Source organism: Bombina bombina, chromosome 1 (genome assembly GCF_027579735.1).
Source record: "Bombina bombina isolate aBomBom1 chromosome 1, aBomBom1.pri, whole genome shotgun sequence".
Lineage (NCBI taxonomy): Eukaryota > Metazoa > Chordata > Amphibia > Anura > Bombinatoridae > Bombina > Bombina bombina.
Window position 1 is genome coordinate 774,095,874 of NC_069499.1, and position 14,381 is coordinate 774,110,254.

General features: G+C 35.3%; 1 protein-coding gene across 5 annotated transcripts in view; it reads right to left on the reverse strand.

The window, feature by feature from the left end:
• Window positions 1–385: 385 nt before the first annotated feature.
• The window catches only part of POF1B (POF1B actin binding protein), a 198,254-nt gene continuing 184,258 nt past the window's right edge, over window positions 386–14,381 (reverse strand). For all 5 annotated transcript variants that reach the window (XM_053699349.1, XM_053699347.1, XM_053699346.1 and 2 more), the window contains 4 exons: window positions 6,946–7,074; window positions 4,396–4,460; window positions 4,113–4,221; window positions 386–2,418 (listed from right to left, as the gene is read on the reverse strand). In XM_053699349.1, the coding sequence (XP_053555324.1) occupies window positions 2,398–2,418; window positions 4,113–4,221; window positions 4,396–4,460; window positions 6,946–7,074 (324 nt within the window). In that variant the 3' untranslated portion in view covers window positions 386–2,397. The remainder of the gene's footprint in view (window positions 2,419–4,112; window positions 4,222–4,395; window positions 4,461–6,945; window positions 7,075–14,381) is intronic.

Consider the following 14,381-nt stretch of genomic DNA (forward strand, 5'->3'; position numbering starts at 1 on the left):
ATATTATGCATTCCAATGTTGTGCACATAGCAGAATATGTTCCATGTATTTTAAAATAGCTATTAAAATGTATATCTGTATATATCTATACCAATATAATCATGTGTGTGTATGTATGTATATATATATATATGTTTTTTTATTGACAAGCCAATCAATTGTATACTTAAAAACGGTTGATGTAGTTTAGTTATGTTCATCTTGAAATTTTAAAATAATATTCATTTTACTACTTGCTGTGCCAGAAGCAGACGTTCAAACCCTTTTGGAGTTCTTTTTGAATCATTCGAGGTTTCAACCGACGTTTTCTCTAGTTTTTTTCTGTACTTTATCCATCTTACTAGAATTGTAATCATAACCAGGTGCAATATATTGACACACTCACTTGTTTTTAGCTGTTCTTTATTTAAAAGCAGTAGACTGACATGTTGCACATGGTAAAACCCAACAATGGAACATGAATTCAAAATGTCTTAAAGGGACAGTCAACACCAGAATTTTTGTTGTTTAGAAAGAAAGATAATCCCTTTATTACCTATTTCCCAGTTTTGCATAACCAACAAAGTTATAGAAATACACTTTTTATCTCTGCAATTACCTTGTATCTATGCTTCTGCAAACTGCCCCCTTATTTCCGTTCTTTTGACACTTGCATTTTAGCTCAATGTTATCTATATGAAATACATGAACTAATGCCCTCTAGTGGTCAAAATGCATTCAGATTAGAGGCATTCTTCAAGGTCTAAGAAATTAGCATATGAACCACCTAGGTTTAGCTTTCAACTAAGAATACCAAGAGAACAAAGCAAAATTTATGATAAAAGTAAATTGGAAAGATTTTTTTAAATTACATTCCCTATTTAAATCATAAAAGTTGTTTTTGGACTTGACTGTCCCTTTAAGAAAAGAAAAATTCATATATTTTTTTAAATGTAATGCAGCATAAACACTTAAAACTTACCCATTATCAAGCAGACACTTCAGCTAATTTAGTAAACTATAGTAATATGTACCCCATACATTCACTGATCAGATGACATTAAATATATGGCATTATTACCCCCCCCAATATATCTTAACCAAACATACGTTACCGTCAACCATAGGATTTAAACTCTTTAGTAAAGAATAGAATACAATATATAGCACTTAATTCTAGCTGAATTATATTGCCCCACTCAGCTCTCCCATTCCCAGAAGAATTCTATTTACTCCTTTGTTGTAAACTAATAAAATGCTCCTGCTATTAGTATATATTAACTATGTCCTATCCTATCTATATTTGTTTCTGAGTCATATGACTTAATGTTCAGAATCAATTTCATCTGCATATTGGGGATTCATCAATTTTTCATAGTGTGCCTAAAATGCTTTAGTGTGTAAAGCTTATATCCTTCCACCTGTAATAACCTGTATCTCACTCAGCAGTAGAGAGTCCCAGGAGAATGTTCCTGCACATACATGATGCTATCTTGATTACACGGTACAGCCGGACTTTCATCTCTGGCACACATGGGCAGAAGTTACTTACAGACCTCCATTTTGTGACCCCTGGTGCATTGTTTCTTCTTCACTAATGACAAGCCCAGTCATGCTGCTGGTATATTTCTAAAGCTAACAATACATGACCCACAATGTAAAGAGCATAATATTGGAATCCCCAGTTTCCATAGAACTGTTACAATCTTTATAACATATTTAAAGGGGGGAAAAAAAGTATTTTCCCGGCTCCACCTTAACACATAACACCCAACCTTGACATTAAAGAACTAAATAGGTATTAGACGTGACAGATTTTTTTTTTTATGAACAAGATCTAGACACGTTGACACTTATTGTAAGCCCACAAGCTAATTTTGAGATATATATATATAAAATATTCACATCTATTTTTCAGTAAAACAAAGATCCAGTCCACGTGTATTTCCACAGAGTGCCACTAATCTGCTTTAAACATAAAGATATGAAATTAAAACAGAACTTTGCAACTCTGACAAATTGCTGATAAAATGCCTATTTTAAGCTCAGATTTGCTTTTTAAAATGCTGTACATCTAATGGAACTATGGTAGTTCTATATAAAAATACTAGCCTATTAATATTGTACAGTAAAGGCCATCTGAAATTCTAAATGAGCAATAATACCAGGACAAAGTGCTTTCTAGATGAGGCAGTTCTCTAGGCCCAACAGCCTAAGAACCCCCGTAAGTTGCTTATGTGCTGCTACGCATCTGGCATTACCAGTGTCTAGGGCATATATTTATATCAGTAAAGAGCTGGACCTTCTTTAACTGAAAAACAGAAGACATTATATGGCATAATTCCCAGATTACATTCGACTTTCTTCTTTTGACTACTCCAGCGCAGTCTCTTTCATTAAGAAGAAAGAAGTAGTTCTCTAAGGTCTGGTGAAGTATTCCTGGCATAAAAAAAAATAAAATAAATTATTACATTTTAAGATCAACAAAAGCACAAATTCTTATTTTAAATGCAGTAAATTCTCTCTCTTTACTCCATACATTAAAAGCATTTACAAGATCATTTCTGCCTCAAATCTGATGGATAGGAACTAGGTTATACCAACTCAGGAGATTTAAAATGACCAAGTTTTAAGCAATCTGGAACCAGAGTCCATCTTGACACAGCATACGGTATAATAATCTGAGGCTAGTCTTTACAAAACAATAGCATATATTCTTTTGATTCCACATAATTTATTAAAATGGAAACATAACTTTTAATAGCTCTCAGAATAATGGAAAGTACTATTACATGCTTAGATAAAGTACAATAATCAACACATGTCTGTATAGAATATTAAAGGGATGGTAATGTCTTTATAGAATGTTAAAGGGATGGTAAAGTCTTTATAGAATGTTAAAGGGATGGTATATTATGAATATCATGAATGCATTATTTGAATCTACATAGAATACACATGAAAAAAACGCTATAAATTGTTTTATATTTTGTAATATTAGTTGTTTCTGTGTATCCTCCGTCCTTTCTGTTCTGATTCTGAAGTCTAGTGACATAGAGAGCAGACCCACCCACTCATTACATAGGTAGCAAAGCACACACTAATACACATGCACAGAGACTCTATTACATTAACTATTACATACCCATATATCTATAATCTGAATAGTTCACTATACTTAATATCTTAATATAATTTAAATTCCTGCAACGCAAATTATTCCCTTTTATTTCATGTGTAAACTGTGATTCAGAGTTAGAGTTCAGAGTCACCATCTACACCTACTTAAAAGGGAACCCTTAGGCCAATATTGCGCATGTGTATCATCTCACGTACAAGTTTGTACGGCCTGTCTGTTTATAAACATTTGGCCTCTAAAGTGTATGCTTAGCTCTGCTACTTCATGTGGTCCATGGAAGATTGTGAACCGTTTGGCTAAGCAGATAATGTGATTTATATTGGCTGCAGGATATGATTTTTAAAGTGTGCCCCCTGCTCATAGCCGTTTGCTCTAGTGAGTGAAGTGTCCCTTTTCAGTGCTCCATTACTTTTAATAGGAGACATCTTGCTACCAGCAGGGACTGCCCCTTTTTATGATAATTCCACCAGGGCAGCCCCTGTGAGACGGTTGGTGTGAAAAACCACATCTAATCTGGTGAAATTTAGATACTCGGGCCCTAAATCCGTTCTCCCATGCCTTACTCAGGTAGGAAACAGACAGTGGACTGGCTAAGCGCACCTGTACAGTCAAATCTAAAATTGAAACAAAAGTAATGCATAAGAGTACATTTTAACTTAAAATTGCTCTCATTTTCAATATGTAACTGTGAATGTATGGACTTAATGTCTCTTTAAGAGCCAACTACTTAACAACTAATGGATTATGTGAGTTTAATGGTACTTTACTTTCTGTTACTTGATGTCATGGCTGATATTTATCTTATGTGTTTCTTTTTTGCTAAAGGAATATTTCAGCACTTTAATACATGCAAGCGCAAACACGGCATTCTAAGACAACTTTTCATCTCCTCTTGTGAGTGTTAATATGGTCCCCTGTCTTTAATGCACAATTTACTTTTAAATTACACCTGGAGAACCATTGGTGACTCAAATACACCACCATGTTTTCTTACTTGTTTCCTTGTTTCACCGGTCCTCTCAATCACAACTGTCTCGGTATCTCTGAAAGGTGTGTTAGGTTGGTCTGACAACAGCCTAAGGATGGGATACTGGGTTCTATATCTGTGTGTAAATAAGAAAGTTTAATTTTAACAACTTGTAAAGCTTTTATCTGCATAATAACAATGTAATTATGTATCAATACGTTTCTATCACTGCCCATAGTTATGAAATTGAGGACATTATAGTTATGCTTAAGTTTAATACTATATTATAAAGCAGCTAATAGCATTTTACCTTTGAGTAACAACTGTATTGGTGACGTTTTTGGAGTCTCTATCATGGCGCAGTCGAAAGAGCTCCTGCATGAAGAGACGCAGAATTCCTTTTATTTGTGATGGAGCATTTGATACAGTATCTTAACAATATTTTAAAAAATAAATTGAGTATTTTTGGTAAAACCTTAGAAACCTAAAGTGTGTCTATACCAAGCTGTACAATTCATAGATAAATACCACTATATCAGGAAATGTACATAACTGATACATAAAGCTGCATTTACAAATGAAATATGGAAGATGATGATTGCTCTTGTCCTATACTCCCTACAGTGGTCAAAATGTAAATTTCTGTAAGCTAGGTTTCCTTCAAAATGCTGCAAATCAAATGCTAGTTTTCAGCATTTTGAAGAAAACCTAGGTTACAGAAATTAGCTTTTTGACCTCTGTATAGAGTATGGGGCAATCATAATATTTACACAAAAGCATGATGTGTTTGTCACTTTAAGAAACAGAAATACATTAATTTCCAGCATTTTTGTGAATTGGAACATATAATCCATTATGTTTCATGGAACTTTTCTATGGGATCAACAGTTTAATAGCAGTCATTTTAGTCATTTCATTTAATAAGTTTGTGTTTATGGTAATGTTAATGCATCCCTTAAACACTCTCAAGACTTAAAGGGACAGTAAAGTCATAATTAGACAGACAATCAATTCAGACAGAGAATACAATTTCAAAAAACTTTCCAATTGGCATCTATTATTTAATTTGCTTCCTTCTCTTGTTATCCTTTGCTGAAATGTTTATTGCATTGCTGCTCCTTCAACAAATGATACCAAGAGAATGAAGCAATTTGGTTAATAGAAGTAAACTGGAAAGTTGTTTAAAATTGTATGTTCTACCTAAATCATGAAAGAAAATGATTGGGTTTTATATCCCTTTAATAATCCCACTAACCTTTGGTTGTGCATATCAGTAATAACCATGATTAGCATTTATGTAAATCCATTAGATAAAGTGAGCTACAGACAGCACTTGGCTTTCCACTCTTCCTTCTGTCACTCCAGAGTGGGCATTGTTTGTGCGATGAAATCAGATATTATAATAAAAAGGACTCAGCATTTTCATTAGTCGCTTAACTTCGGTCTTGAGAGAAATTATGTTGTTGTTTTTCTAAATTTAATACAAATGTGGTCCAGTATGTTTTGTCTTGCTCACTTAGTAAACTATAGCAATTTGTTCCAGCTATAAACTTTTCATTCAATAGATTAACATGTATCCCTTAAATGAATTGGTTGGCCACTGACAGTCCGCAGAATTTCCCCGGTGGTCAAGTATTCATTCTTCCAAAGCAGAGACGATATTCCTATTTTACACATTAACTGCTTTAATTCATAAGAACATTTTCTCCAACATTGCCATGTCTATAATAAAGGTAACATAACTGTGTAGCTCATGTCTATAATAAAGGTAACATAACCGTGTAGCTCATGTCTATAATAAAGGTAACATAACCGTGTAGCTCATGTCTATAATAAAGGTAACATAACCGTGTAGCTCATGTCTATAATAAAGGTAACATAACCGTGTAGCTCATGTCTATAATAAAGGTAACATAACCGTGTAGCTCATGTCTATAATAAAGGTAACATAACCGTGTAGCTCATGTCTATAATAAAGGTAACATAACCGTGTAGCTCATGTCTATAATAAAGGTAACATAACCGTGTAGCTCATGTCTATAATAAAGGTAACATAACCGTGTAGCTCATGTCTATAATAAAGGTAACATAACCGTGTAGCTCATGTCTATAATAAAGGTAACATAACCGTGTAGCTCATGTCTATAATAAAGGTAACATAACCGTGTAGCTCATGTCTATAATAAAGGTAACATAACCGTGTAGCTCATGTCTATAATAAAGGTAACATAACCGTGTAGCTCATGTCTATAATAAAGGTAACATAACCGTGTAGCTCATGTCTATAATAAAGGTAACATAACCGTGTAGCTCATGTCTATAATAAAGGTAACATAACCGTGTAGCTCATGTCTATAATAAAGGTAACATAACCGTGTAGCTCATGTCTATAATAAAGGTAACATAACCGTGTAGCTCATGTCTATAATAAAGGTAACATAACCGTGTAGCTCATGTCTATAATAAAGGTAACATAACTGTGTAGCTCATGTTTCTAATAAAGGTAACATAACCGTGTAGCTCTTTTGAGGATTTGGATGGCCAGTTGGGTGTAAGTGTTTATAAGATCTGGAAATTGATATAAGACTAATTTGTTGACAACTTACCTTGTGATTTGTAATTAAAAAAGTATATGTGAGTGACAACTTGCTAGTATATGTTTATTACAAGTAGAATATGACCATTCATCTCTATTAAAATAAAAAGCAGATACTCAATATTTTACCAATTCAAATGAATCTACTCAAAATATGCACTATTTGCAGTTGATGTGAAGAGGTCATTTTTCTTTGTTATCATTTTGTAATTCTGATAAACTTCAGAGGTGATAATGGTTTCTGACTCATCAGTTCGCTCTCACCTCTTGTTGTCTCTTAATTAAGGACTCCCTCTCCTCCAAAGAAGCAGTGAGCTCGAGCAACCTCATTTGCAAATCACTGCTGGAACCTTCACGAGCTGAGACATCATGCTGGAATTTGGAAATCTGGGACTGAAATTACATAATATATTAGTTTGCCATCAACAACAAAATTCTTAAGGCCAGCTGAGAAAGCAAGACTACTTGGCTTTAATCTGAAAATGTATATATCAAAGGAATTGAGTCTTAACCCTGTGGAGGGTCTGAAGAAGACCGTTATGGTCATGGAACTAAACACGAGGATAGTCTGGTGTGAATGCAATGTATAAATCAAATAAAATCTAAGAAAACATGTTCTCTAACTCATCAGTCACTAATGCTTCAAAATGAAGAAAAGTTGCTTTAAGGATCCAATCTATCGTTACTAGACTTATAGGACAGATTGGAAAAGCTGTTTTAACACCTATTGGTTATCCATTAAAAGAGTAAGTAACATTTTTTTTTTTTACTAGTTTAGCACTGCATTTAAAGGGACACTGTGTGCTAGTGTATAAATAAGGTGCTCTATTCTGTGAGAATTTTTTTTTAAACAAATGCATTTCTTTTATTACTTGTTTAAGCAATCAGGAGCGGGCATACAAGCATATGCTCCAAACATTTCTTAGCATCCTCAAGTAGTGCTGAAAAGGGGTGTTCCAAGAGTGTGGCTTCAAGAACTTGTTTAAATGTTTTGACAGAGTTAGACGCGTAGGGCTTGTTGATATAAAGCTCTCTGCTCTGTCAAGATTATCTAAGAGGATTAATCAGTACTGCAAAAAATGTTAGGCAAATACTATTTATTTTTACAGTAGAATGTCCCTTTAACTGTCCAAACATTAAAGTCATTTTCCTTTGTTACATCTAACAGAGTATTTTAAAATGTATTTGTGTTTGAACTTTATGTTTTGTGCTAAAAACATAATTTGTTTCTATGCTTGTGAAATGTAAGAGGACTTGTCCTTATGAGCCAATGTGCAAGCTATGCCAATGATGAGTTGCGCACAGACATGCATACATAGGATTGACTTATTTTATGACATGCATTTCAAACTGTATGATTTAGACAGTACAGAAACGTTTCTGTTTAGAATTGGATTGGAACAACCTTTCAGCATTACCCCTATTTGCATAGAAAGTGGCTTGATTTATTCTTGCTGTGATCAGCAACACACTTATTAACCCCTTAAGCCAAATGGACATAGGTACTATGTGATAGAGTACTTTGCCTAGTGTACCCGGTTAACGTAGTACCTATGTCCAACAGTCTGGCTCATGTTGCGGTCCTTGCTGTCGGCGTTGATCGTTTTTCCTTTACCATAAGAAGGCAGATTGCCAATAAAGACTCCGTGTCACTGTCTGTATCGGCTTATGGTGATACCGTGGATGGTGTGTGTGGGGGGGGGATGGTGGCGCATCACAGGTACTACGGGTAGACAGGTAATTTAAAAAAACTGGCACGGTACACAAGAACAGCTGCGCAAGCAGAAAGTACAAGTCAAACAGAGAGCGGCAGCACTCGAGTGGCTAATATATAAAAATATAACTTTATTCAAAAACTCTTAAAAATTCACACAAGTATATGGAAGGAGATAAACCTTTAAGCATTCCGTGCCCTGCATCACTTAATCATAGGATGTTACATACACAATCTCCCTGACCATTTAAACCTGCACTAGCCAATCAGCACTGTTGCCGCAGCAGCCCAGGTAAACAATGGTCTCATATAGCAACATTTAAAATAACAAGTGATTAACATCATTTAATTTGAAACAGTCTTAGTTTGAATAATTCATTCAATAGTAACATAACTTAAGAAATTAATTTAAGATAATAACCCAGGAAATCGACAATACTGTATATGTTTGAAAGCTATAATTTGATACTGCAGCTTTATCTTTTGTTTTTTAGAACTTTTTGCATATGAGGAGCCATTTGTGAATGCATAAAACATATTTTATATTTTTATATCCTTTCAATTAAGTAATAAATTATAACTAAACAGAGTTTAAAAATAAATACATTGTATATCTTTAATGAAGTTATTAAGTTATATTACTATTGAATGAATTATTCAGACTAAGACCGTTTCAAATTGAATGATTTTAATCACTTGTTATTTAAATGTTGCTATGTGAGACCATTGTTTACCTGGGCTGCCGCGGCAATGGTGCTTATTGCCAATTGGCTAGTGCAGGTTTAAATGGTCAGGGAGATCATGTATGTAACACCCAATGATTAAATGCCGCAGGGCACAAAACGTGTAAGGTTAATCTCCTTCTTCCATATACTTGTGTGTATTTTTAAGAGTTTTTGAATAAAGTTATATTTTTATATATTAACCACTCGCGTGCTGCCGTTCTCTGTTAGAAAACAAGATTTGCTGAGGGAGAGGAAAAGGATGGGCCATTACGCTAAATAAAAGTATAATGGCAGGTTGCAGGGGGTCCATATGTATGATTGCTTCAAGAGGGGGGGGATCGCTAAACTACAGAAACTATTTATTAAAAAAAAAATGTGATTAACCCTTTTACTGCCAGGAATATTAAAAGTGTGGTGTGCAGATGCAATTAGCGGCCTTCTAATTGCCAAAAACCAATGGCATAGCCATTCATGTTTGCTATTTCTGAACAAACAGGATCCAGAGAAGCATTTGCAACCTTTTGTCTTATGACTGCAGTAGTTGTGTGTAAATAATTTTAGTGAGAAACCCCATGTTTATGAAAAAGTTAATGATTTTTTAATATGATCACCTTTGGAGACAAAATGGTGGTATGAAATATACTAAAATAGGCCAAGATCAATACCTTGGGTTGTCTGCTAAAAAAAAAATATATAGTCGATTGGTAAATAAAAAAAGGCTCTATTTATATTTAAATAGAGTGATAGCAAAAACATAATTTATGTAAGAACTTACCTGATAAACTCATTTCTTTCATATTGGCAAGAGTCCATGAGCTAGTGACGTATGGGATATACAATCCTACCAGGAGGGGCAAAGTTTCCCAAACCTCAAAATGCCTATAAATACACCCCCTCACCACACCCACAATTCAGTTTTAACGAATAGCCAAGTAGTGGGGTGAAAGGAGTAAAAAGCATCAACAAAGGAATTTGGAAATAATTGTGCTTTATACAAAAAAATCATAACCACCATAAAAAGGGTGGGCCTCATGGACTCTTGCCAATATGAAATAAATGAATTTATCAGGTAAGTTCTTACATAAATTATGTTTTCTTTCATGTAATTAGCAAGAGTCCATGAGCTAGTGACGTATGGGATATCAATACCCAAGATGTGGAACTCCACACAAGAGTCACTAGAGAGGGAGGGATAAAAATAAACAACAGTAAAATGCTGGAAAAATAATCCACAACCCAAAATATAAGTTATTCTCATGAAGAAAAGAAAAACTTAAAACATCAGCAGAAGAATCAAACTGAAACAGCTGCCTGAAGAACTTTTCTACCAAAAACTGCTTCAGAAGAAGCAAATACATCAAAACGGTAGAATTTAGTAAATGTATGCAAAGAGGACCAAGTCGCTGCTTTGCAAATCTGATCAACTGAAGCTTCATTCTTAAAAGCCCACAAAGTGGAGACTAATCTAGTAGAATGAGCTGTAATTCTCTTTACCCGACTCCAAATAAGCTTGATGAATCAAAAGCTTTAACCAAGAGGCCAAGGAAATAGTAGAGGCCTTCTGACCTTTCCTAGGACCAGAAAATATAACAAATAGACTAGAAGTCTTCCTGAAATCTTTAGTATCTTCAACATAATATTTCAAAGCTCTCACCACATCCAAAGAATGTAAGGATCTTCCCAAAGAATTCTTAGGATTAGGACACAAGGAAGGGACAACAATTTCTCTACTAATGTTGTTAGAATTCACAACCTTAGGTAAAAATTCAAATTAAGTCCGCAAAACCTCCTTATCCTGATGAAAAATCAGAAAAGGAGATTAACAAGAAAGAGCAGATAGCTCAGAAACTCTTCTAGCAGAAGAGATAGCCAAAAGAAACAACACTTTCCAATAAAGTAGTTTAATATCCAAAGAATGCATAGGCTCAAAAGGAAGAGCCTGTAACGCCTTCAAAATCAAATTAAGACTCCAAGGAGGAGAAATTGATTTAATGACAGGCTTAATACGAACTAAAGCCTGTACAAAACAGTGAATATCAGGAAGATTAGCAATCTTTCTGTGAAATAAAACAGAAAGAGCAGAGATTTGTCCCTTCAAGGAACTTGCAGACAAACCCCTATCCAAACCATCCTGGAGAAACTGTAAAATTCTAGGAATTCTAAAAGAATGCCAAGAGAATTTATGAGAACACCATGAAATGTAAGTCTTCCAAACTCGATAATAAATCTTCCTAGAGACAGATTTATGAGCTTGTAACATAGTATTAATTACTGAGTCAGAGAAACCTCTATGACTTAGTACTAAGCGTTCAATTTCCATATCTTCAAATTTAATGATTTGAGATCCTGATGGAAAAACAGACCTTGAGACAGTAGGTCCGGCCTTAACGAAAGTGGCCAAGGTTGACAACTGGACATCCGAACAAGATCCGCATACCAAAACCTGTGGGGCTATGCTGGAGCCACCAGCAACACAAATCATTGTTCCATGATGATCTTGGAGATCACTCTTGGAAGAAGAACTAGAGGCGGGAAGGTATAAGCAGATTGATAACACCAAGGAAGTGTCACTGCATCTACTGCTTCCACCTGAGAATCCCTGGACCTGGACAGGTATCTGGGAAGTTTCTTGTTTAGATGAGAAGCCATCAGATCTATTTCTGGAAGACCCCACATCTGAACAATCTGAGAAAACACATCCGGATGGAGAAACCACTCCCCTGGATGTAAAGTCTGACGGCTGAGATAATCCGCCTCCCAATTGTCTACACCTGGGATATGAACAACAGAAATTAAACAGGAGCTGGATTCCGCCCAAACAAGTATCCAAGATACTTCTTTTATAGCTTGGGGACTGTAAGTCCCACCCTGATAATTGACATATGCCACCGTTGTGATATTGTCTGTCTGAAAACAAATGAACGGTTCTCTCTTCAACAGAGTCCAAAACTGAAGAGCTCTGAAAATTGCACGGAGTTCTAAAATATTGATTGGTAATCTCGCCTCTTGAGATTTCCAAACCCCTTGTGCTGTCAGAGATCCCCAGACAGCTCCCCAACCTGAAAAACTTGCATCTGTTGAGATCACAGTCCGGGTTGGCCGAACAAAAGAGGCCCCTTGAACTAAACGCTGGTAATTTAACCACCACGTCAGAGAGTGTCGAACATTGGGATTTAAGGATATTAATTGTGATATCTTTGTATAATCCTGGCACCATTGATTCAGCCTACAAAGCTGGAGAGGTCTCATGTGAAAACGAGCAAAAGGAATCGCGTCCGATGCTGCAGTCATGAGGCCTAAAACTTCCATGCAAATAGCCACTGAAGGGAATGACCGAGACTGAAGGTGCCAACATGCTGCAACCAATTTCAAACGTCTCTTGTCTGTTAGAGACAGAGTCATGGACACTGAATCTATCTGGAAACCTAAAAAGGTGACCCTTGTCTGAGGAATCAAAAAACTTTTTGGTAAATTGATCCTTCAACCATGTTTTTGAAGAAACAACCACTTCAGGAAAGCCTGAGCTTTTACTGGATTTGCTGGGATGCGTGAGAGAAAAAATCTTCTCACAGGAGGTCTTACTCTGAATCCTATTCGGTATCTCAGAGAGACAATGCTCTGAATCCATTGATTTTGGATAGAATTTGCCCAAACATTCTTGAAAAACCTTAATCTGCCCCCTACCAGCTGAGCTGGAATGAGGGCCGCACCTTCATGCGGACTTAGGGGCTGACTTTGGTTTTTTAAAAGTCTTGGATTTATTCCAATTTGAGGAAGGCTTCCAATTGGAAACAGATTCCTTGGGGGAAGGATTAGGTTTTTGTTCTTTATTTTGACGATAAGAATGAAAACGATTAGAAGCCTTATATTTACCCTTAGGTTTTTTTATCCTGAGGAAAAAAACTCCCTTCCCCCCAGTAACAGTTGAAATAATAGAATCCAACTGAGAATCAAATAAATTATTACCTTGGAAAGAAAGAGATAGTAATCTAGACTTAGATGTCGTATCAGCATTCCAAGATTTAAGCCACAAAGCCTTTTTAGCTAAAATAGCTAAAGACATGGATCTAACATCAATTTTGATAATATCAAAAATAGCATCACAAATAAAATGATTAGCATGTTATAGTAAACGAACAATGCTATATAAGTCAGAATCCAATTCTTGTTGCGCTAAATTCTCCAACCAAAAAGTTGAAGCAGCTGCAACATCAGCCAAAGTAATTGCAGGCCTAAGAAGATGACCTGAATATAAATAGACTTTCCTTAGATAAGATTCAAGCTTCCTATCTAAAGGATCTTTAAAGGAAGTACTATCTTCCATAGGAATAGTGGTTTGTTTAGCAAGAGTAGAAATAGCCCCATCAACTTTGGGGATCTTTTCCCAAAACTCTATTTAAATTGCTGGTAAAGGATACCATTTTTTAAACCTTGCAGAAGGATTAAAAGGAGTACCCGGTTATTCCATACCTTAGAAATCATATCAGAAATAGCAACAGGAATAAGAAAAACCTCTGGAGTAACCACAGGAGGTTTAAAAACAGAATTTAAACATTTACTGGTTTTAATATCAAGAGGACTAGCTTCCTCAATATCTAAAGTAATTAACACTTCTTTTAACAAAGAACGCATATACTTCATTTTAAATAAATAAGTAGATTTGTCAGTGTCAATCTCTGAGGAAGGATCTTCTGAATCAGATAGATACTCATCAGAGGTGGATAATTCATTATGTTGTCGGTCATTTGAAATTTCATCAACTTTATGAGAAGTTTTAAAAGACCTCTTACGCTTATTAGAAGGTGGAAATGCAGACAAAGCCTTCTGAATAGAATCAGTAACAAATTCTTTAAAATTCATAGGTATATCATGTACATTAGAAGTTGAAGGAACTGCAACCGGCAATGTACTATTACTGATGGACGCACTATCTGCATGTAAAAGTTTATCATGACAACTAATACAAATGACATTAGGAGATATAATCTCCACAATTTTAAAACAAATGCACTTAGCTTTGGAAGAACCGATGTCAGGCAGCAAAGTTCCAACAGATACTTCTGAGGCAGGATCAGATTGAGACATTTTGCAAAATGTAAAAGAAAAAACAACATATAAAGCAAAATTATCAATTTCCTTATATGACAGTTTCAGGAATGGGAAAGAATGCAAATAGCATAGCCCTCTGACATAGAAAAAGGCAAGAGGCAAAAGCAATGGGGCAATAAATAATGAAAAAAGTTTGGCATCAAGTATGATGC